Source organism: Mya arenaria, chromosome 2 (genome assembly GCF_026914265.1).
Source record: "Mya arenaria isolate MELC-2E11 chromosome 2, ASM2691426v1".
NCBI classification, from domain to species: domain Eukaryota; kingdom Metazoa; phylum Mollusca; class Bivalvia; order Myida; family Myidae; genus Mya; species Mya arenaria.
Window position 1 is genome coordinate 34,832,791 of NC_069123.1, and position 25,448 is coordinate 34,858,238.

The 25,448-nt window shown below is 34.7% G+C and overlaps 1 protein-coding gene across 5 annotated transcripts; it reads left to right on the plus strand.

Annotated features, from left to right (window-relative positions):
* Positions 1-95: 95 nt before the first annotated feature.
* LOC128222491 (uncharacterized) lies at positions 96-25,434 on the plus strand. Of its 5 annotated transcripts, none has more exons than XM_052931524.1 (12): positions 97-272; positions 7,036-7,775; positions 8,707-8,830; positions 10,879-11,361; positions 12,904-13,116; positions 14,591-14,722; positions 15,834-15,908; positions 16,569-16,675; positions 18,026-18,176; positions 21,380-21,447; positions 21,966-22,043; positions 22,964-25,434. In XM_052931524.1, the coding sequence occupies exons 2-12, from the start codon at positions 7,134-7,136 to the stop codon at positions 23,063-23,065; spliced, it is 2,175 nt and encodes a 724-aa protein (XP_052787484.1). In that variant the 5' UTR covers positions 97-272; positions 7,036-7,133; the 3' UTR covers positions 23,066-25,434. The 5 variants fall into 5 exon arrangements, with proteins under 5 accessions (XP_052787508.1, XP_052787514.1, XP_052787484.1 ...); XM_052931541.1 differs by having other exon boundaries at positions 16,572-16,675; XM_052931532.1 differs by lacking the exon at positions 97-272 and adding an exon at positions 6,635-6,823.
* The last annotated feature ends 14 nt before the right edge of the window (positions 25,435-25,448 follow it).

A 25,448-nucleotide genomic window follows, 5' to 3' on the forward strand; every position in this document is an offset into this window, starting at 1 on the left:
TATACGTTATGGTGTCATGGGTTTACAATTTAAACGACTGCTTCTCTACTTTACTTCGAGGACACGTTCAGGTATTATAGTTAGTACTACCGGCATTCGGGGAATCACCTGGGTTTAAACGGGAAGTTTTTTTGGAGATGTGGGTTAACTTTTGTCAGTGTGAAATATACGCTCATGTTTATTTTAAACTGAACTAGTGATGGGGAAGGATTAGGAGGAAGATATTGGCTATCAGTGTCTCCATAATCGTTAACGTAGTATTCGAAAACTAGGTAAGAGTTATCTAATCATTTATTTATGATAAAGAATGATGATAGTAGGAATAACTATTTTAATAGTTATTTTTTATGATAAATAGAATAGCTACATTAATTAATTTTCGCCTATGTACTGTTATATGCTGATATATTTATAAATACTGTTTAAACCAATTTAGTTTTTATGTTAAACCTTGTATTCGAATGTAAAAGCAGATTTCGCTAGTATGATGAATAATAAGCCTGTTTAATTTGAAGTAGGTTATTAGTATAATAATTTGAGATAGTTTGAACCCTGCGCATGATTTCGCATATGGGTATTATTAAAATTCATGTACACGTTGCTTTATTCTTAATGATATAATCGCGGTATATAGTTTATGCAAAAACTATCTTATGTTTAAAATATTCCTTTTGAATAGGAGTATTAGTTCTTGAAACATATATAAGAAAATTAGTACAGTCATATACGTAAGACAAATTGTAAAATAGGTCTTAGTACTGCTATACTATGTATATAATAATAATAATAATGATATATAAATTATACATTATACATATTCATTAATTTTGTTGGCAGTAGCTAACTTAACGATCTAGTAATTGACGATCGACGAGGAAGAATATTATCGTCCTGATTGCTTATAAGAATGAGGCAATAATCTATCGATTCATCATTGATTTCAAATCGCATTGGACCGTCACAGCGCTTAAATTAACCACTTTTATCAATAAAAGCTCGTTTTAAAGAACATGATTCTTATACATACTGAAACATGCAATTATAGTATAGCGTTTTTCAAAGGTTTTAGAAACCATATTTGTCTCATTTTTTGGTCTAGGCTTGTCAAGGTTATCTTGACATCATCAACTATGTTCGGCAGTAAATGAAATACATAAATCACTCCATAAATACATAGATATAGTCGAACCCCGATGGCTCGAACTCGCTTGGCTCGAATTCATCGTGAGAGTTCGAGCCAATGGGGTTCAACTGTATATCAAAGATACAGTGTAATGCATACAGAATACAATCCTCGTACAATGTATCATATTTTACAATGTACTATGCGATTAGTATGGAAGCGTATATCGTATTTCATCATAGAGTCTTGTCGACGTACTTTTAGCATTAGGTAATTTAACTCTTCAAGTTCACATTAAAGAAGTTGACAAGGCAGTTTATTCACAATATCTGTATATACGATATACGCTTCCGTAGTAAGTGAATGGGATCGTATTCCACATCCTTATATGACGGGTAGAATCGAGACTTCAATTTCACACTGTTATCCTTATATGAAATTATAAAAAACAACACTAAAAGGCTGAATACTCTGACAGGAATATTGAGTGAATAAATTATCATTCTTTCATTTTCCCCCTTAATTTGATAACTTTGAAAAGTGGCAATACCGCATCGTATTGCAGTATCGTGATAAAAAAGAGGATACTCTGTTACCAAGTTACCATTTGTATATGCACCTATATTTTTGTATACACATGTGGCATGTACATGTTTGCATATATAAAAAGGCATAATGCTAGCACGTATGTATAAAGATATGTTATATATTACCTATATAAATATCTATATACTAAGAGTAAATCACTATTTTTGGTCGATAGAGCCGTTGATGAAAAATTCATGTGATGCTAGTGAAAAAATGGCATATCATACTGTAAAGTTATTCATGTTAAAATGTCTTTAAAACGTGTAAGTAAATATTAAGTTAAGTGATGTTATACGATATCCAAGTATTATGTGCATGTAGTATTAACATGTATATCATTTCGACCAAATGCCTACATGTACATAAACATCTTTACAACAAAGTGAAGCTTTAAAAGGAGATTAACAGGTTAATTCAATATTTATAATAATCGTTTATCTTTAGTATCATACAACGTGTAATAAATAAACAAAATAATACATTTATACATGTATACGTTAATTTTCAACGATCGCAAAATTATTGAAAACAAAGGTTGAGGTAATGAAAACACAATAGTGTCGATATTTATTATAGCGTATTCATTTTGTTACATGTGTATAATTGACTGTGTTTAATTAATCAATGAAAGTATGTATACATACATTGTTTACTGATCGATTAATCTAATCAATCACATGATTTAGCGTAAAACGTAACACCATAACGTTTCATTGTTCTAAACACGGTGTGGAGGCAGCGATGAATGAATGTTTTATATGATGTATTATAGTGACTAACTATAGTAATTATATTAACAATAACGGGCATATTTGAGGCTGGTGGTCGGCTTTAGTCACTTTCTTTTCTTTGGACGCACTGACATGAATTGTCCGATGGTTTGAAATGTATCGAATAATGAAATACTTGTATCTCGGGTTACAGAAGTTAACGGGTTCGCTTGAAACATTGAAAATCATGAATAAGCAATTTCTCACGCCACATAACAAAGGTTGATTCTTCTTTCTGAGCTTTGTCAGGCTCCTTGATTTATGTGGATGGACACATGATAGGTGTCCGTTTCGAATATAAAGGTGATCTTTGACTCATCAGTAAACAGTTCACACGTTGTTAATATTCGGACTGTGTGCCTTTCCGTGTTAGTCGTAACATACACTGAGTGACCCGTTTTAAAGCTGGACTCTCACAGGTTACCGTTTTGACAGCTTTTTAATTTGTTGTATTGGAATGAGCAAATATTTGCGTAAATATCTGCAAACCACTTATATAAGACTGCCGACAAAAGATCAGATCGCAGATTTTCATATTCCTGTCCGAAAATTAATGTTTTATGGCTTACTAACGGTTTAAGAAAAATGCATTAAACATCAATTTTTGAACTAAATATAAAAAAAAATTGTCAACAGTCTTATATAACTCTTTACCATGGATTTTCGCAAAAAAGGCTCGTTCCATGACAAAAAAATAAAAAAGTTGTCAAAACGTTTAATCTGTGAGAGTGCAGCTTTAAAAGGACTCGCTCATGTTTTGTAAACTGCACTGTTTTATGACGAAAAAATGTGGGACAAATCATAAGGATTGTTAAAACTAAGATACTGACGGCTGGAACCTTTCGACAAATGTTAATATATGCTCAAATTTTATCTTTGAAGCCCACGACTTTGAATAGCGTTAGCAAATTGATCCAACAACATCAGCAATTCCCTTTAAGGGGTCCTTTTAATTAAAGCTTGATGCTCTAATTTGTTTAACGCATTTGTCTTTAATGGTCAAAACAAAAAAAGAACATAATATTTGTGTACAGTTAAAAATAAATACCTTTATAAATGGTTTTAATTAAGATATACGTATAGCCACAAATTCCCCTGTTAAAGCTGCACTCTCACAGATTGAACGTTTTGACAACTTTTTTTTATTTTTTGTCTTAGACCGAACCATTTTTTTGCGAAAATCCATGGAAACCAGTTGTATAAGACTCATTACCAAAGATTAGATCGCAGATTTCTATATTTAAGTTCAAAAACTGATGTTTTATGCATTTTTCTTAGACCGTTTGTAACGGTTGAACCTTTTCGCTTTCACCCCTCGATAGGCATCCGAGGTTGTTTCCGAAGGAAAATGTCCGAGGTCTTCCGAATATACATTATTTTGTTCTTCTTAAATCCTCCTTGCAAATGATAGTAAAATATATGGTGAAAACAGACAACAAAAGTCACACAAGTGCACATTGAATACATTAATTTACAGGGGAATCGTCACGATCTTTCACGCAATTTTAAACGGGCTTTTAGATATATATCAAACACATTTACAATCTTATATCGGCATAATTATGTTGTTACTCTTTTTTATGATTCTTAAACTACTACATAATATTATAGTTGATATAACTGCACCTATCGTTGACGATATAAAATTGCGGTACAAGTCAACTTAAAACCGTTTAAAGGTACTTGCTTACAGATGTTATGTGACCTATTTATTTTTAACTTTGTTGAAATTGAGTCTGTTTAATTCACTTTTGTGAATAAACAACAAACATAACATAGCCAAAACTCCATTGAACAGAATCTTGTAAGCCAAAATTTAAATTTTTAAGAGTGTAACTAACGATTTTCGGCAAAATAGAGCCCTAATTTGAAGTTTTGTTGTTGTTTTTATCATTGAAACAAGCATTTTGGTCACAATAATTGTTTTGATGTATGACCCAATAAAACGGGAACGATTACCTTTAAGTTATACTAACAGCATACCATAGTAAAGAAGTACTGTAGTAGCTATGGTAACTAGCGTATATAGTTTCTTGTTCGACATGTATCATAGTCCACGTGGTTTTCGTACTTCTGATCTTCTGATACACAGCGTTATTTAGGCCTAACAAAAATATAAATAATGTTTGTTTAGGGCAACATCCCTTCCTTTTCTAGGTTATGTATGTAGAAATTTGTATTATTATTATAATTATTTATCACTATTATTATTATTACTGCTCCTCTTCTCCTCCTCTTCTCCTCCTCCTTCTTCATCTTCTTCTTCTTCTTCTTCTTCTTCTTAATGCATATGTATTACTGTAAGTACTTGTTTCAAATCAGAAAAGGAAAACAATCAAGTCAGTGACCTTAGGTCAGTAGAGTAGTGAAACCCTTAATAAACATTATGTTTTTCTTAAATGTTATCAAGAACAGAGCAATATTCTAACACTTATTCAGGAAGTACTGTTTTTTTAAAGAAGTCGAACATACTCAGTATTGACCAATGTCGACGTTTATCGCTTTATAAATATTTGCTTAAAAAACGAATAAAGTCAGTTACTATATAATATCCTCATTTATTAAAAAAAACATGCGATAAGGAAGTAAACGGGAAGTTAAAGGCGGCCAAGCTCTAATGCATGTATACATCTATTAAAACACAACGTAGTGATAAACTTCTAAGACTGTATAGCTTATAACATAATCAGTCCTGAAGTTGTAAAGCATGCACGATATCTGATTTAAAAATAATTATAACCATATACGGAGCGGCCAGTTTCATTTTTTAATGGAAATGTTACATGCGGTAAAGCCGAATACAGTCGAACCCCGATAGCGCGAACTCGTTTGGCTCAAATTTTCTTCGTTGGCTCGAACTGGATGTAGATGACCGATTTCTTAAAACTGAAGGTAAGCTTTCCCGCTTGGCTCGACTTTTCCGAGGCTCGAAGTATTTTCTCCGGTCCCTGAGAGTTCGAGCCAACGGGGTTCGACAACTGTATACCTTAAACTAGATCCATTTGACATGGGCCAGAAATTGAAACCCCCCATGTTTAATTTGGCCAGTTTATTTGTGAAACATCATATATTTTGCCGTCACATAATAAGGTATATCGATAGTTTAAAGATACCCCCCCCCCCCCCCATTGCTTTTACGTATAAATTGGCCAGTTTTTTTTGTGATACATCAACTATTTTCCGTCGCATAATGTGATATATAGATAGTTTTAAAATGAGGTGGACTACCTATAAGGCATAGCGATACTAGTCATACAAAAGAAAATGATTTTCTTTACAACACAATACATCTGAATGATAGTATCGCTCATAAAAAGCACAACTCAGATTATCAGTAAAGTCATGTGTTTCATTATAAGATAACCTTTATTCAAAGTTTGATAAACGCTATAAGTAGGTATATCAAGCGTATTAAGATAATATTCACAACACGCAGACACAGTTAATTTATCTATCAGCGAATCGGATGAAAACGGAAGAAAATATATTGTTGTTTTCAATAAGGATGTTTAAGTCCTAGCGTCAAGTGACTGTGCATGTTTTTACATACGGGTAACAACCATTTGACTAAACTATGGTGTACCATTTGGGTCAAACATCTCTGCAAGCAGAAATAGAGAATCCAAAATTCGAAGTTAGAGGCGGCGTAACTAAGGAGCGCAACCTTTTGCCTTGCGCCCCTCACCCATAACCGAAATTTAGTTGGTTTTAAATGTTGGTATTTTTTGGAGCATTTAATAACCTTTTTCTCCAATATTGAAATAAAAAATGAACTTTAAGAGGGGAGGGGATGCACCCGCCCCCTGCCTACGCTAGGGGAGGTTCAGGTATAGATTTAGGGGTGTACCTCTAGATTTAAGATGTGGACTTCTATGTATTAGGTATAGATGCAGGTTCATTATGTATAGTGGTGCAAATCTATTTGTGAGACAGATGTGCCAGTCCAATTATAAAAGTCCACCTTTAATCTATGTTTATTAAAATAGAGGTCATTCTGTAATTAGACCTTAATATCTGAACTTCAGTGGCCCACCTCTATTTTAAACATAACAACTAATAGAAGGTGGCTTATGACCCAAATGGCACATCATACTTAACTCCGTGGGATTTGAGATTACAGGTATAAAAGAGATATTTTACGTGCTTGTTATATAATATCAAAATAGTATAAAGAAAGTATGTGTCAGTATCACTATCTCATTTCAGACTTATAATAAATATAAAAGTCGATAGTGGACATTTCTATTACGATATTTAATGTTTTAAAACAAAATAAAAATGTAATTTAAATGATACAGTGTATAAAGAATAAACGGAAAACATATAAAGATAATAAATTAGGGTAAGTTTAAATTGTTTGTACTTTCAGAATAGGGGAATACGCTGACTAAAATTGGGCACTTATATAAATGATATTTGTGAACTCCTGCTGTATCGTTATTATTAAAGTTAATCAAACAACTTTTAAATGCATACACTACTTCAAAAATAGTTTAAAAATATTATCCGAATAATAGAACTTGTTTTAATAAATCGCATTACTTTGTATTGCAGTCAAAGATTCTCACCTTGCAAAAGAAATCATCTTCAGTGTCTAGAATCAAGTACTTGTATTCTTGTCAAAACCTTCGTGATTTGTAAAACAGACAACAATGAAGCACGGCGGACCGTCAGTGTTTTACGCAAAGGCGGACGGCAGTGAGTGGGCCAAATACGTGAACGAAAAGTTGAAGTCTTATGGCATTCATGGCGAGTTAAATGAACTGTCGGTAGACAAGCATTTAGTAGTAGTTTCTCAATGTATCAACGTGTTGATAATCACTCCAGATTTTCTTGAACACAAAGACTGGAGTTCTATATCGGAGCTCGACCATGACACGTGTTTCGCAGTGCTTACCGGCGTGGAGCTCTGTGATCTTAAAGACGCCGGGAAACTGTACGGTTGTGAGCACATGGCAGAGTGGGAAGTGCACGAGAACACAGGCACGGATGACTGTGTGAAGGACATGTTTGTGAAGATCATTGCAATATACGAACACTCGAACCCCCTCCCGAGTTCGCATTCACCACATTCCCAACACCCACCTCACACTCCCGCGCACGGACAAAAGCTTCCACTACGTCACATTGTCAGTGACCCTTCAAGTAGTTTTCCTTATTGGAATATATCAAGTTCCCCTCGCCACACGAGCATAGGCCACTTGCACGAGGAGGACGACGATGACAGGGGATACTACGACACGTTGCCGCAGAAGCCCCGGCAGGTCAACGCATTAAAGGAAGTGTTCTTTAAGGTAAGGGGGTGTTGTTGTTTTTAGATGTGATGGGTTTCTTATTTATTAGTGTCTTTTCTTAAAGCTGCACTCTTACAGATTGAACGTTTTGACAACTTATTTTTTGTCCTATTTATGCGAAAATGCATGGAAACCAGTCATATGAGACTGCTGACAAAACTTAGATCGCAGATTTTTACATTTAAGTTAAAAAAATGATGTTTTATGCATTTTTCATAAACCGTTAGTAACGCTTTTATCCATAAAACATTAATTTTCAAACAGAAATATGAAAATCTGCGATCTGATCTTTTATCAGCTGTTTTTATCATTGATTTGCAGACATTTACGCAAAAATTTGCTCATTCCAAGACAAAAAGTAAAAAAGTTGAAAAAAACGGTAAATGTGTGAGAGTGCAGCTTTAAACTCGTTTACAACACACTTGTAATAACCCTCATATGTCAATTTAAAAAGCACGGAAAATTCGAGTTATAACGATATAGACGATTTTTTTTTACATTTAGGTATATATGATTAACTATATGTTTGAAAAAAACAATCTTAGCTTTATCCTCATTAACTAATTATGCCATTGATTCCTCACGAACGATTTTCGTTTTATGCTGGATTTCAGAATTTGTATGGAAACGTATATTGTATATACTAATAGTGTGATAATGAAGTCTGGTCGACTTATGATATCTTCATATGCGAGGAATAACACGACATTTTGTGAAAGTTATGTCGATTTGTCCACGTTGTAAGTTGACAATTTTGTTTCAACATTTTCATGTAATAAGTCGACATAATTCTGATGACATATCGTGTTAAATCTAATCAAGTCGACTTAAAACAAGTCGACAAGACTACACGATTTCATCATTAGAATATTCGCTGTACGCTTCCATAGTTTTGTCCCTAAATACTAAATGCATTATTATCTCTTTCCAGGACGATGTTATATATATGATAGTGGAACGTCTTCCAGAGGAAGAGATAGACGTTAAAATCGGTGAAGAAAGCGTCTCACCGATCCTTACGGCGCATGTTGTGTACACGTTACCAACACTTAAAGGTTAGCTACTGACGTCATAAGCTGACATCATGCTTTTTTTGATAGACACCGAGGTATTGCCTTGAATCATTCGGAGCTCCTCGGCCATTTTTTTTCAAAAACAACCTCGGATGTATTTGGACGGTTTACATACTCAAAAAGTATTACGTTTAAGTCCGCTGCAAATAGATCGCGTAGTAATCTTATTTAGCAGTTAAACTTTATGACTTAACTTTTAAGAATCTTAATTATTTTTGCAATAAAACACTTCACTGGTAATCAATTTAAACTGAGATCAATAAATACAACTCTTAAACACTACATTTAGATATTAAGATCAATGAATTATTCCACATAAAAGTCATATGATTTATTGGGGTTGTTTCAACATAGATGCCGCAATGTCGCCTCGGTGTATGTGCGTGCATGCGTGTATGCGTATGTGCGTTCGTCCGTCCATCCTATTTCGGCTTGTGCGAGCTGTAACGTGGCCATGCACACAGGGATCTAACAATAACTTGGCACCGATGTTCACCGTGTCACATAATAGAGCCATCTTTGTAGGTCAAATGTCTAGGACACACTCAAATGCAATCGGTTAAAATCCCGTCTGTTTCCTTGTTCAGGCTGTAACGAGGCCAAGCATTTGGGATTTTGAAATAACTGGGCTTAATTTTTCAAAAATAACTTCACTATTTCTTCATCATTTGCGATTAAACATAGCGCAGTCTACGCCTCTTAAAGAGCCCCGCCTTCGGTCTTTTACCAGAGTTTGATTGAGAGTTAAGTTTCTTCAAACACTTCGACAAACCTTTTCACAATACGGCCGTCTGACGGCGGACTGTCAAAACATTATTTTGGAAACAGGTTTGTCGAAGTGTTTGATTAAACTATTTACCTTATCAAACTTCGGTAATAAAACGAAGGCGGGGCTCTTTAAGCGGCATAGACTGCCCTTTGTTTTATTTAATTTGGTGTAGTAAAAGAAAAGTTATCTTTGATTTAAGTCTTCATTTTAAGCAAAATATTGCCTTCCGACGTAGCATATATGACGTCATTTATCACGTGGTATACACACACTAAATGTCAATGAGCAATATTTCCCAAAACTGTTCCATTATTTGTGATATTGGCGGGCTCAACATTGTTGGTGTTTCGCCAAAAAACCATCAAATTTTCTTATTGCTGTATGTTCTTTATATTGACCTTCGCATATTGACTTACGCTTAGCCCGCATTATAAATACGAATACGACATGTTTAATGCATCTGCATTTCAATGTTTTAACTTGAAAGCATTTAAGGTGTTTTGTGCACCACGATCAGACTGTAATTTCCTTGTCTATTGAATACGTTTTGACTCTTCAAATATTGACATACCAAAAAGAATACCACCTCCACCCTTAACATTCATCTAAAATAACTGACTGAACTATGAACACAGCCATTTGAAGGAAGTTAACTCCTGATTTGGTGTAAAAAGTTAAGTGACATTTCGGCCTTTCAAGACTATCTGACATTGTTAAACAGCAATAATTTATAGTTATTTTATGCTAGATCATTTGAAGGAGTGTCCCCTTTAAAAAAAATCACTATAAGATTAAATTTCACTAAAATTTACAGGTCATATGACACCAAAGTAGGAGTTCATTCCCTTCCCAAGATTGTGACTGTGAAGGGTAGTAGAGTGGTTTAGGTGTCCGCCTCTAACCACAGAGATTGTGGGTTTATTCTCCACATGGGGTACCTTCTTGTGGCCACTCTAAAAGGACACCAGTACTGGTTTCTACCTAGGAAAATCGAGCGGGATTCTATAAGCTGTCAGCTGTTGCCACAATCGAGCTTACAGACATTCGTATCAATTATTATAACTGCACTTAATAGCAAAAAAGCATTTTTAAGCACAGCTTTTTTATTGTTGATGTCGTTGTTGTTGTTTTTGGCGGGTGTTTTGTTCTTTGTGTTTTGTTTTCTTCTTCTTTTTTATGTTGTGAAGTACAGCTCCACTCGACTATTAAAACACTCAGTTATATAATTATATGTTATAACGTTTCACTCAAATTATTACAGGGCATCCCAAATCTGAAGTCACTGTGTCCCAACACGGTGACGTCATCGGTAAACGTCACGTGTCATGCCTGCATAGCACACCAGAAGAAGCTTTCGACGCTGACGTTCAAAACGCTCAAAAACGTCTGACGTCATTGTCGGGAACGTCCAAATCAATCGCAACACAGACGGATGTTGTACAGATGGAAACTCCACGAAAATCTCAAGTACAAACCCCGGAGGGTCATTTGACGGACAGAGAAAGTGAATATATGACCACGAGTGCGATCAGACTTAGATCGTCGTCACAAAACTCGTGTGATTCAAAACTTGAACAATTGTGTCAGCTTTTAGAAGAGGAAACGAGTCCAGAAACGTTACTCTGCAGGTGCCTAGGCATCGAACAGGACACAGAGTTGCTGGACAAGAAGATGGCGAAACTGGTTGATACTATGGAAACGTTACGAGCAATATCATTCCCATCCCGACCACTTTCATCAGAAGGTGAGTGAACTATAGAAATTTATTCGGGGGTTTCTAGACTATCCTCTTTGTCACTTTTCTTATTCCTATGCTAAAGCGCATGACACATTTTTAGGCTAAAGGCAGCACACTTAAGTACCGCAAATGGACATCGGATATCGTGAGAGCTCGCTTTTTATTTGACTTGTTAAAAAACAATTAATGAGTTACAAAATGGAACGTATGGTGGTTTATGGTGGTTATGCGGTTTAAAATAGTGCGAATAATAGACTGCGTTATTTTAATACGTTAATAAGATTGCAACTGTAATGTGAATTCAAATGAAACCCGTAGATTTTTGAATAAATATTGTTGATGAACCGAGGGGAAAGAACGGAATAGATAATTACGCCAAAAATGGAAATGAATTGCCTTAAATACCCTGCCTTACATTTTCCTCCTACAAATAGTCAAAACTTTCGCGGCCAATATCGGGTTTCATTAATATATTTTTATAAGTATCCTAGTACACATAGATTTATCATTACCTGTTATGAAACTAGCTAATTGAATTAAAAATCCATAACTTTACATAAAGATTTATTATGTTACGACAAGACCTTTTCGGTTTAAGTTTAAGGCCACCCAAACGATTATTCGGATTATGTGAACAGAATTGTGAAAAATCAAATAAAAACAAATCCCACGTGTCAACTACAGCCTTTCAACGATTTTAGTGCTTTTATTTTAAATAGTGTGAACACTATTTAAGCGATTTCCACAACAATATAAAGATTTATTTATTCCGTCTGTCGCGAGCATACTTTTCAATCATCAATGCACTATAATCATATAAACATTGTATAATTATGACCTTTTATTGTTAGGTAAATCTTTTTAATGTAATAACATGCTTATCATATAAATACCAGTATAATAATAGATCTTAGATATTTAAAGCAAGTATTATGTAAACTCCGCAATGTTTAAACTTAAATTTTGAAATACCTTCTTTAGCGAGTCCTTAAAATAGATATGTTCATTAATGAAAGATATTTTTTATCAGATCATCAAGATTTGAAATCCCCAATTCTTTTAATTGTAAACTACTCGCATAAATACGATAGAAATCCCCTGCTCTTTTTACGGTCTGTATTTGGATAGAGCTCGAAATTAATAGGATGTACCAGTTTTTCATTATGCACGACATTTGAATGACATTCACTATATATACGTAGATCTAACTTATACGCGGACCTGCTTGCATTGGGGGATATTGAAATAACTTGGGTTTCAGATCGGGGCCTGCCTCATTGATCAGATATCATCCTTTTTCGACCTTTTTTAGCATCACTGTCATGCATTAAAAACCACCAACGTGCCAACAATTACATTAAAAAAACAAACATCAATCTTTCTCGAATCGTTTGCACGATCATGACATCTGGTGTTTTTTCTTACATCATAAACCACATTAATAAGAAGTATTTCACATTATAAACGTTTAAAATGTGAAATAATTTCAAATAACATTATCTTGCAGTTTTTCAAAAATAAAATGTTAAATATCACCTTCTTTTAAAGCCACTGAAAACTCCACGTGGCCGACGCTGGTTCATTTTGGGGCGAGGTTCAACCTTCAAACGTTCTGTGATGTGTTGCTAAGCAACCCAATTTTCTACGACGCCTGCACTCGCAAAAACTCATATGGCGACACCCCAGAAGATATAGCACGAAAACACGGGCATAGAGATTTAGCCGCTAAATTAGAGGCGTTTGCTCAAGAGCTAAAATCAAGTAAGTGTGACAGTATATAATACATATATACAAATGTATGTAAGTGCTACAGCCTCTTCCATTCCACCTAAGCGAACAAGCAAAAAAAAAACTACTCCATTATTTGCTCTGCTTAATACTATAGGAAATGAATAAATAGTTGTATTGAAAACTTCTCCCCGACTTAAAACAATTTAAGAAGCTTTTTATTGAGATTTGCTAGATCATAATTAACTCATAAGGAAAACTGGACGTTCCTCTCCCAGACAAGCTAGACTATAGACTATATATAAATGAGCTTGTGTTGTATTTCACCATTCGGAACATGTCGAAAACAGCCTCGGATGTATGGCGGTTAATCAGTACAGATAGTTCGTATTTTTTTAATGATAGTATATGTAAATTGTCCTGTTTTTATGTGAATTTTGTATTACTCGTTCTTCGTTTTAAATGATTGCCAGTGAAGGGTGTTATTGCAAAACTTATTAAGATTCCCTAGAGTAAAGTCATGTTGTTTTAACTGCTAATTTGAAACTACGAGATCTACTTGCAGCGCAGTTAAATGTAAAGATTTGTAACATTGTAAACCGTCCATATATTCGATGGAAAATAGCCGAGGTGTTCCGAATGACATTCCACCTTAACTACTTAAACTCATAGGAGCATTGATAGACAGATATGGTTTAAGTATATGTTTTAATGTTACTATATATATAATTGTGTAATGTATACGCTTAGGACATACCAAATCGTTTCTATATTTAGCGTCCGCGGACGGATAGACTTTGAGCTTCCCGGTAAAAAAAAACCCATTTTATATGATCAACGATCTTGCTGAATATTTCCTATTTCCTTTTACTATAATTTCGACTACAAAACACAAATGTTACATCATGCTTTATATGATGTACAGTCGAACCCCGTTGGCTCGAACACACAGGGACCGGCGAAAATACTTCGAGCCTCGGAGAATTCGAGCCAAGCGGGAATGGTTACCTTCAGTTTAAAGAAATCGGTCATTTAAATCCAGTTTGAGCCAACGAGGAATTCGAGCCAAACGAGTTCGAGCTATCGGGGTTCGACTGTATTAGTATTCTTGGCATCAGAAAACGATAAATGATCAACACATTTGACTACATATTCTGTTTAAACTCATTTTGCTGAGGACGTCTATATATAACAATTGAGAAGGGTACAGAATAGACTAAAGAGGCTCTGGTGTCTATATTCTACATAAGATGTCACTCAGGAAGTATTCGTTTTTTGTGGGGTTCGACTGTTTTCTCAGGATAGCTCGATGGGTTTTTGTATTAAGGGTTAACGTTAAACATAAAACCAATTTGGTATGGCCTTATGTGTACTGCCATCTATGAAACACAACGGCTGATTAATGATTAGCATTAAAGTGTTTACTTAAAGATTGACTAATCAGCAGCCAATAATACCACCAGCTCGGATAATATTTGTGTCTAACCAAACCCCAACGTGTTTACAGCTAAATACGACAGCGGCGTATCCGGTTTCTCTCTTGACCGGCCCATGCCCCGACTGTCCACCATCCTGCTTGGGGACGCCCCGCCCCCACCGCATGCTTTCCAGCGCTACATCAACTTGGACGGTGACACATGTATGTACATGTATGATTAATATTTTTTTACGATTAAGTTACGTCAGAAACTAGTTTTATCTATATTATTTGAGAACCTTTCGTTGATTTCACCTGTGGCCTGGCATTCGGTCGCCAGGGCCTCAATTCCATTTCCAAGAAGATAATATGCGTATAACATAACCTTAAATGTTATTATATTAAACTGGAAAAGGACGTTCATTCTATAACGTGGAAATCTATTTCATTTCTTGTGAGCAGATGCTGAAATAATTCTGTTAAAAGACTGAAATCATTCAAATGTCCTTTTTGGTCTCGTTTTAGCATTTATTTGCGTTTCTTCAAAGTAAATGGCGTTTCAACAAATCATCTGACACTTACACAAATTATGCATGTGCACATGTGGTCTGTCTGTGTTGTTGTGTGACGTTGTGTGTCACTCTTTCAGTGTCTTAGACCTTTTGCTTTTAAACAGGGTCTTTTTTATATGGACTCGTGCCTTTTAACGGGGTATTTGTTATAAAGCATTGATCTTTTAAACTGGATATTTGTTATATTGTCTCGTGCTTGGAGATGGGAAAGGTTTAATGTCATGTATTGGAATTAACAACATGAGCATGTGCGTAAAGCCTAAAATTAAACCAAGATCGTGCCTAAAACAGGGTCTTTGTTATAAAGCATTGCACCTTAAAACTTGGTCTTTGGTATTAAGCCTCTTGCCTTTAAACAGGGTCTTTGTTATAAAGCATTGTGCCTGAAAACTGGGTCTTTGTTATTTATCCTCTTGCCTTTAAACAGGGTCTTTGTTATAAAGCATTGTGCTTAAAAACTGGGTATTTGTTATTTAGCCTCTTGCCTTTAAACAGGGTCTTCCTTAGTAAGCAGTGTGCCTTAAAACTGGGTCTTTGATATATAGTCTATAGAAGTCTTTGTTTTTAACAGGGTATTTGTTAAATGCTTGGCTACTGGGCTTTCTATGATGAACTGTGAAATAACAAAATACGACAAGATAGTTAAAACATCACGAACGGTTGTAACTGTATGGTGGCCAATGTGCAGCTATTATGATTCCGGTGTCCGAATTCTATTATCGAAACTTTTTTTTATCACTTTTTCTATTACTCTGTTTTAGATGAAGAACGTAAACCTGAGCTACCACCCAGGCCGTTTGAAGACTTATATGATATATCTGCGGATTCAGAATTTGGTATGTATAGTTTTATAAGCACATAACTTTGATCTAAGGAGCCGTTTGAAACGTTACTTACGTCAAGTCTAAAAACAGTCAGTAGCAGACATAGGCGGGGCTTCAGTGGTGCTAAGTATAAACGTCACTCGGGTTAAGGTTAGGGCTGATAAGTTGTGGCATACATTCTCATTCATAAGAGGTCTGATAATGATACATCTACCTGTTGTGCGCTTAGCATCATCGCTCTAGTGAACGAGAATGGTGGCATATAGCCGCGATCTTTTTGGAATCTTTGTATACGTTATCGTGCCATTTTTGCCTTTATTTCTGTGTGCACGAATACATATCGGTCGTTATTCTGTCGTGAACGATTACTGTGTTAATGGGGCGTAGCCGGCTTTAGCGATTTTAATTCTTTAATTTTTAGGAATAAAGATAAATATCGGGTTAAACTACGTTGTACTGTTTTAGTTTCCTCATTATCTTTAACATGCAAAGCTAGATTCTTTTTATTTATCTTCGTTTAATCATTGCATAAAATTGCAGAACTTTTGATTTTTGTCCCTATCTATGACATTTACAAAATACATCGTTCTCATCTTATACACATCAAATATCAAAATAAGTCTATATGCGACTAGAAGATTACATTTTTTAATAACCTTCACTCCTCCTCAGCAGCAGACAAGCGTGGGAGTGGCAGTTCCGTGTCGAGCCACGAACATGGTGGTATCGACGATGTACAGTACAAACACAAGGACGTCACTGCCATGTTGGGGTGTGATGTGAGTATTTAGAAAATCGTCGTCTTGTACTTGCCTCTTAGTGCTGTTGGGGTTGGGTAGTTCAATTAAATTCGGGAGATACACAAGCATGCCAATACCATGTTTGGGTTTGATGTTAGTATTCAGAAACCGTTGCCTATAACTTGCATGTTAAAACTGTCGGGGATGGGTAGTTCGTTGAACCTTATGGATGTAACTGCCATAACGGGATGTGATATATGTGTATGTAGTTATATTCTGTTGACCTCATTTTGTGACGATTCTTACCTTTGTGGAAGTGTATTGATTGTTGGGGAGGGGTAATAGCTATATAGTAGAACTGTAAGTGCAAAGACAAGGACGTGACAGTCGTGTTGTGGTGAAATATTAGAATACCTTTTGCTATGGTTGTATTGTCAGAATGGTCGATATTCTTTCAATGATATGTACAAACACGAAAACGTCACTGCAAAGATGATGATGATGATGATGATGATGATGATGATGATGATGATGATGATGATGGTGATGGTGATGGTGGTGGTGGTGGTGAAGATGATGGTGATGATGATGATGATGATGATGATGATGATGATGATGATGATGATGATGATGATGGTGATGAAAATGTCGAAAATGTCACTTGATGATGATGATAATGATGATGGTGATGGTGGAGGTGATGATGATGATGATGATGATGATGATGATGATGATGATGATGATGATGATGATGATGCTTCTGCTGCTGCTGCTGCTGCTGATGCTGCTGCTGCTGCTGCTGCTGCTGCTGCTGCTGCTGATGATGATGATGATGATGATGATGAAGCTATTGAAGCTGCTGCTGATGATGATTACAAAAATCATTATTCTTGTTGTTGTTTAATTAAATCTACTACTTATCATGCCAATTCGGGAAATTACTACCAAAACGTGTCGTTACCAAACTACTACTTAGTGACACTCTTATTCAAAATCGACCCATACACATGTATCACAAACATAATTTTTGACTGATAAACCTTTAACTACTTACTAAGTTATGCATTTATGGAAATATTAATTACTAATAACGAAAATGTAAACGTGTATTTTATAGCTGAAAACGCAAAAAAATTAAATGATTGGTGATTGCTAAAAGATTTTCTCTTACATTCTATTGTCTCATAAGGTTGAAATACCGTGTTGAGTGCTCTTTTCCTTCAAAATGAACCCAGTATCGTTCATAATAACCATTGTTTTCAACATTTAGTCTTCCTTTTTGGTATATTAAAACAATTGTATTTATTGTGATAAATCTTACATGGGAGTAAGAGTGCATCTTTAACAAAGCTATAGTGTCTATATCCCTTTTTTCTCTACATCATCCAGAGTCCTTCACCACAAGAAGAGAAGAAGAAAAAACACTGGTACAAGCGTCTATTGTCTAAGACCGGTCGAGAACGTAGTAACTCGGAACCGGCCATTACTGTCTTGAGGGACTTCAAGGGCTCGCGGAAGGACCACTCAAGATCCAGTGGAAGTAAGTTTATTGTATTTTGTTTTCATGCAACGTTCGTTCGTTCGTATTTTCATTCATTGATGCATGATACATTCAAGTTCCATTTATTCAACCATGCGTTTATTCATTCGTTCGTTCATTCGTTCTTTCGTTCATTCGTTCGTTTGTTCGTTTGTTCGTTTGTTCGTTCGTTCGTTTGTTCATTATTTCGTTCAGACTTTATTCACATGTAATGATGTTTACACATACACATCAATTATACAAGTATACAAACACATCTGTTAGAAGAGTTCATATATTCAAATTATATAATGTGCATTTTTGTAAATTCTCTCTGGTTATAAACATAGTCTAAAATAATAGACGTTCTGGACGGAATTCTTCTGAAGGATTTGCCATATTATTTTTGCCATATCAAAAATCGTAAAAGGATCCGTCCATGTACAAATATTTGGACTAGTATTTAACCTTCCCTTTATTCAATTTAAGTCTAAATTTAAACGGTTTGTTATCCTTGTAATTATGCTGCCATGTTTCAAGTACTTCTATTATAATTAAAGAAATTATATTGTTAGAGCTGCACTCTCACAGATTGAACGTTTTGACAATTTTTATTTTTTGTTTTGGAACGAGCCAATTTATGCGAAAAGGCATGGAAACCAGTTATATAAGACTGCTGACAAAATAAAAACAGACCGAAGATTTTTATAAAAACAGACCGAATATTTTTATATTTATGTTACAAAATGATGTTTTATGCATTTTTTCTTAAACCGTTTTTAACGCTTATAGCCATAAAACATTTTCGGACGGAAATATGAAAATCTGCGATCTGATCTTTTGTCAGCAGTCTTCTATCACTGGTTTGCAGATATTTAAGCAAAAATTGGCTCGTTCCAAGACAAAAAATATATAAGTTGTCAAAACGGTTAATCTGTGAGAGTCCAGCTTTAACACGAATGTCTAAAAATCCATTTCAATGTTAAATCTACGATCTTTAAATTTGCTATAGAAATCATTTTGCACACATTTTGTATAAGGTTAAACCAACGTTAAAGTGTAAAATGATTCTTAACCTTGTACGAGTTTTAACTCTTAAAACTGTTTTCGAACAAATGCTGTGATTGTTTTTGGATTTCTTAGCAACAATTTCTAATGTGATATTAAGATTTGTAATCACATATATAATACCTTAATGTCATTTGAAACCGTATTTATGAGAATACATTGTACATTGTATGTTTTGTAAGATATAAAGACATCGGTCAACAAAAAATAAAATCACTAATTCCCCTGTATTTTAAAGATAATTTCCAAAACCACAATTCAGTGGTTAGGTTAAATGTACACTCTAGGTTAACTTACGGTAGTAAACAAGTTTGTTGACAGTTTCGATAAAGGCATTTATCCTAGTTATTTGTTATGACATAAAAGGCAGCCTTCAACTGGCTGTAAGTTTTTTGCCCTCTTCCTTCTACAGATAAGGAGTTATGTACTTAATAATTATGTCAACCGTAGTAACATCAGTATCTTTTCGTCCATTGTCGGTTCGACCTACTTCCTGGTTTTCAGGTAGTTTATCATTCGGAACTCCTCGGCCATTTTTTCAAAAACAACCTCGGATGTATATGGACGGTTTACATACTTAAAAAGTGGTACGTTTAAGTCCGCTGCAAATAGATCGCGTAGTAATCTTATTTAGTAGTTAAAATTTATGACTTAACTCTTGGGAATCGTAATTATGTTTGCAATAATACACTTCACTGGCAATCAATTTAAACTGAGAGCAATGAATACAACTCTTAAACACTACATTTAATTAATGCTTTTATTCAAAAAAATACGGACTACTTCAACAGATGTACCGGCATACATCCGAGGTTGTTTTTGAAAAAATGGCCGAGGAGTTCCGAATGGTAGTTTATTCATCATTCGGATATCCTCGGTCATTTTCCTTCGAAAATAACCTTGGATGTATATGGACGGTTTACACAGTCAGAAATCTTTACAATTTACTACGCTGCAAGTAGATCGCGTAGTAATTTCAATTTAGCAGTTAAACTAAATAACTTAATTTACTCTTGGGAATCTTAATTATTTATGCAATCATTCACTTCACTGGCAATCATTTTCAACTTAATTACACAAAATACACTTCAAAACACTACCATAAATTAATATTATTGTTTACTTTTCTACGAGTTACTTATACTGATGTACCAGTATACATCAGTAGGCTGTTTTCGATGGAAAGTGGCTGAGGAGTTCCGAATGAGCTTTTGTTTTAACAAAAAGAGGGCATGGACAATCTAAGTTACATATAGCTTTTCTCGGTAGCTATTCCGTATCGTTATGAGATCGTAGCAATAATTAATTTTAATACCTCCAAAGTTTCTCTGGGAAGTAAAGTGTCGAGTTGTACAATACAAAACAAAACGATGCGCTTTGAAGCTTGATCTAAAGACAATCGGTACATCTTGGCTATTATCCAAAGTAGTAGGACGACTGATTATATACTGACGGCCAATGAAAACGCACCGCTCAATAAACATGGAACCATTTTGTACGCTGTAACTTAAACGAAATTGAAAACATTACGATATAAAAACGCGTTTTTATTGCAAAAGCTGTCCTAAATTTAAACACGGTTAAAAAAACAAAAGTCACGAACGCGTGTTAGATCAGGGAAATGTCATGCTCAGACTGGTATTCAAATTATCATTTATAATATACGACATTCTTGTAGTAAAGTCACGATATAATTGGCATTCTACTACGGTAACATAGAGGTGACATACGTGTTATTTTTATCTCGTTACAACGACTTACGTATCTCGTTGTTTTTTTAAAACTAGTTAGTAAGTCATTTTCGCTTAAACAAGTTATTAAGTCATTTTTAAAACGAGATACGTAAGTTGTTTAAAAATAAAAATTAAGTCACTTCCATTGCTAGAGTTATGCTTTCGAATTACTGTTAGGGTGAAACGTGTTAATTTATTTTTAATGTCGACATCACGTTGAAAACAAAGCAATGACATAGTACATGTACCTCGATTCGTTTTATCAGACATCAGATGATATAAGAATACTGTTGATAAACTATACAAAATAGGGTCGTATTTCACCGATTATAAAACGATGGATTATGTTACTAGAGTTATATTTGTTGTATATTCTATAGTCATTGCTATTGTTCTGACATGTGATCTTTTTACTGTTTCAAGGTTCAAGCTCCGCGTCGACTTACTCGGACGGTCCCGGTACGGTACCCTATATGGATGAACAAGAAGAGGTGAGGCCTGAAACAAGATTGATAGGGGGTCGGGGCAATGTCAATATATTACAGAAGTGGGTAAACACCCAAACTTTAACTGTAAAACGGAGTATCATTCGAGGTGTAAACATTACGGGAGGGTAAACTTGAAGGGCGGGGGTGGGGTGGTGGCTATCACTGACATTGATCAGAGAAGTTAATTGCAGGGTCGTGGCAAAACACTAAAATAATAACTACACGTGTACAGCCGGACAACATAAGTGAATGGAACATCGGGACCGGGGCACACAATCGAACATTTAAATCATGGTATCGGGCAACATAAGAGAAGTCAACCGTAAATAGGGGGAGGGGGGGGGGGGTGAAAAAACAACAACAAAAACATTGATATAAATAAAATCCCAGACCATTTATATCGTGCTTGATGGTGATATAATAAGAAACGTTAATTTTATATACTTATGGACTACAATAAAAACCTTGTTTTAGAAATTATCATGCAACGAGTCTATATATATGTATATTGCGTGTTTCAGGTAACCCTGCGTGAATCAGTAACAAAAAATAAAGGGAAAGGGAAAATTAAAGGCATCTTAATGGACAAAAAACATTTGGTAAGTTGTATTCATTAATTATGGATTTTAACTTCCTTCTTGAGAACTTGGCAGGTAAGCCTGAGTTTATTTCCCTATTCAATGGTTTCGTGACCTGTAAACCGTGGTATTGCTACGGGAATTTTTCGCTTTAAACCATATTGATGACTTCATTGAGTCGGCTAAGGCCACACTTAATAAACTATTCGTTCGGCGTTTACCGTCCGACTCACAAAAAATACCCTCGACCTGAAAATCTGTTAAGCCCCGTTGGTGTTTGCATTGTCATTACAGATTTAGGGGCACACGCATTATTATGTTTATCACATTCGACTTTAATCATCAAAACAAACCGCTACACTAATAATTGTGGCTAAAGACTGAATTTTATGTCGTACTTCCCACCAATAATTGGTTTTCGTTTTCGGCAATCTTTACAAGACGTTCCTAGAGAAAAGGACCAAATTCCATTTACATTATGTATAACAAGTTGAATAATGATAATTGAACGAACGAACACATAAAATAATAAATCCTTTGGTTTGCAATATCATGATGCTAATTTTATATCATTGCCTAATGATTTGACAATGGGGGTGGCCATCACTAGCGGATCCAGGGGCTGGGTGGGGGATAGGGCACCCCCCCCCCCCCCTAAAAAAAGAGAAAATCGTCCAAGATAACCTTTTATTTCAATTTAGGATAACTTAAATAAAAATACGCCCAAAACGTACCATTTCGGATTAGACATTGTTAAAATTTTGTTGGGGGATGCCGAAGCTTACGCCCCTAAGTAACGCCCCCTCTAACATCAAAATCCTGGAACCGGCCCAGGCCATACTATGATGCTGATAACGACAATGATGACGCTGTTTTCATGATTTGGACGCCATTCAATGATAATCTTGAAATATTCTGATGAAATTTTTGTTTGTTTCAAGAAGCGACAGTCGATGCGAATCAAGAAGGCGGAGAAGGACAGCCATCATGATGGCCCCAAATTGCCCCTACGAGCCCAGGAACTCAAGAACTCGAGATTCTAGGCACAGGATGTGACGTCACGCCGAACAGGAAGTCACATTTCAACGAAACTTACGTTAGTAATCACCGGCAATGTTATGAGACGTTGACCATTTTTGGGATCCTTGGAATATAGGTTGTCGTATGGAATGCACGATGTTCAGGCCGATCAATTCTACTGACTAACGTTTTCAAGACGTATCACAGTACTGCAGGCAATGTCCTCCATCCTTCAATTTTAAATGTGATTCAGATGCAATAAAAATAGTATGAATTGTTAACTACCAAAAACCCACTTTATGTGCGTCATCAATGACAAGGTATTCGATGTTAAGCATCTACATCATTGTATTATTGTGTTAGTGTATATATATACTGTTATAGTGTAGAAAGGCGACTTAAATTCTGACGTGATAATATCTGCACGCAACATCAACAACTACAACTGATATTATCATACAGACGCAATTTTAAATGAGTATTGTATATACATAGTGTAATGGAGCTTACATGTTTACAACTTTATTTATAGTGTACAGGACTGTTCATCCGTGTAATGTTTAGTAAATGGTTTGATGGCCATGTTTATTTTGTTTGTAAATATAAATAATAATTCATATATAGATAATAATTCATATGTTATATGTATGTAATTTTAATATGTACATTAAAGGGACTTATTCTCATAGTTTACTTTGGCAACATTTTCATTCTTTGTAACTGAGTTATTTTACCTGCCTTTAAACAGACACCAAACATCAATTGGCAGAAACTTACTTGAACAGAATGTTGCAACTCCAGGCCTTAAATATTTTTCAATAGGGTTAAATTTGGCAAATAGATCTTTTCTGTCTCAATTGAAAAAAACAACAACAAGGCTCCAAAATTACCATCCGGGGTGGTATTCAATATTGATCTTAAATGGATCTAAGAACGATGTAGCTAATCGGATTGCTAGATATAAATTACAGACCTACATGTATACAGTTAATGGAGACAATGATGTATGACCATAAGAATGACTTAAGTCGAATATTGAAAACCACCTCTGGTGGTTTAACCAGTATTTAACAGTGAGTAAATTACAGAATTGAGAATTAACCATAATTGTTTGTTTTTTCTAAGTCTCTCTTCTTAACCTTTGAAACTTGAGTCCCTTTAACTTAACCTGTCTGATATCACTGGTGCAATGCAATATACATGTTTTCAAAGGCATTTACAATATTGTTATTATGTACAAAACCTGCCCCAAATGTTCATGCTCTGTGTATATGTATGTACTTCTATTTGATATTGTTATATTTAAGTCTCATTTATAATTATTAACGCTATTCAGATGAAGTTAAAACATATAAAAAGACACATTTAACATACTTTCAGAAGATTATGGATTGAATTTTAACTGTTCACAATAAAATGTTATAAAGCCATGAAAACTGTAACCAGTCAGTATTTTGAAAGTTTTGGTTTTTACTCATTATTTGGTAAAATCTAAATATTTCCAATTTCTATTGGAATAAAATAAATTTTCAAAATACTTCCTCATTAATAAGAATTCTCAAAATCTGAACAAAGAACCATTATGAATTGTTTATTCATTAGGTACTTAAGTATAATGGTATGTTGAAATGGGACTTTCTTAAAATGTAGAATTATAATAATTATTTAAACTTGTTAAGATTTCTTACAGCTGATATTTTTCAATCCTGATTAATACCCGGGCTTCTGTTTGAGAATAAATAAGGGATTCATACCCAAAGTAGGGTACAGTGGCAATTAAACCCTTTTGAAATGGTTTCCAATGTCATTTATATTCATTTCAAGGTAACTTCCTGCTGTTTTTTAATGAATGTGTCTGAGCAAAAAAAACATCTTCGTTACTCCCAGAACAGAAATCGAAAGTTAAAATTTCTCAATCCTGATTTAGGATTAATCCTAAACCTTGGAACCCTGGCCCAATATTCATAAAACATCTTAAGTCATGAATACATCTTAAGTCATCTTTTAACCTTAGTCCAATTCTTAACTTTTTTATAGTCAATCTAAAAGAAGTTATTTTAGTATAAAAATATGTTTATTTATTTTAATAACATCAATACAAAATAAAGCATTTCTGATAGTATCAAGCTTTTAAATAAAACAACCACCGAGATATATAGCTTAGGAAAATGAGTTAAGATGTTTTTTTGAATACCTGTCCAGCTCTAAATGCATTTAAGTGTGAAATATTGTGAAATTGAATAGAGGTTGTGTGTGTGTGTTTGATGTTCAACAATAGTTTTGTATGAACATTAACTAAAATGATTTCCAACAAGGAAATCTATTTTGGATATTGATAAGATGTACATGTACTTGTTTTCAGATGAAACAATGCAGTAAAAATAAAATCTCATATTCTTTTGTTTT

Bases quoted from the DNA above. Each gene is read 5' to 3' on its own strand.
- LOC128222491 (XM_052931524.1), top strand. From the start codon at position 7,134: ATGAAGCACGGCGGACCGTCAGTGTTTTACGCAAAGGCGGACGGCAGT. The intron at 13,117-14,590 runs GTAAGTGTGACA...ACGTGTTTACAG, and splicing joins TGCTCAAGAGCTAAAATCAA to CTAAATACGACAGCGGCGTA. The intron at 21,448-21,965 runs GTGAGGCCTGAA...TGCGTGTTTCAG, and splicing joins ATATGGATGAACAAGAAGAG to GTAACCCTGCGTGAATCAGT.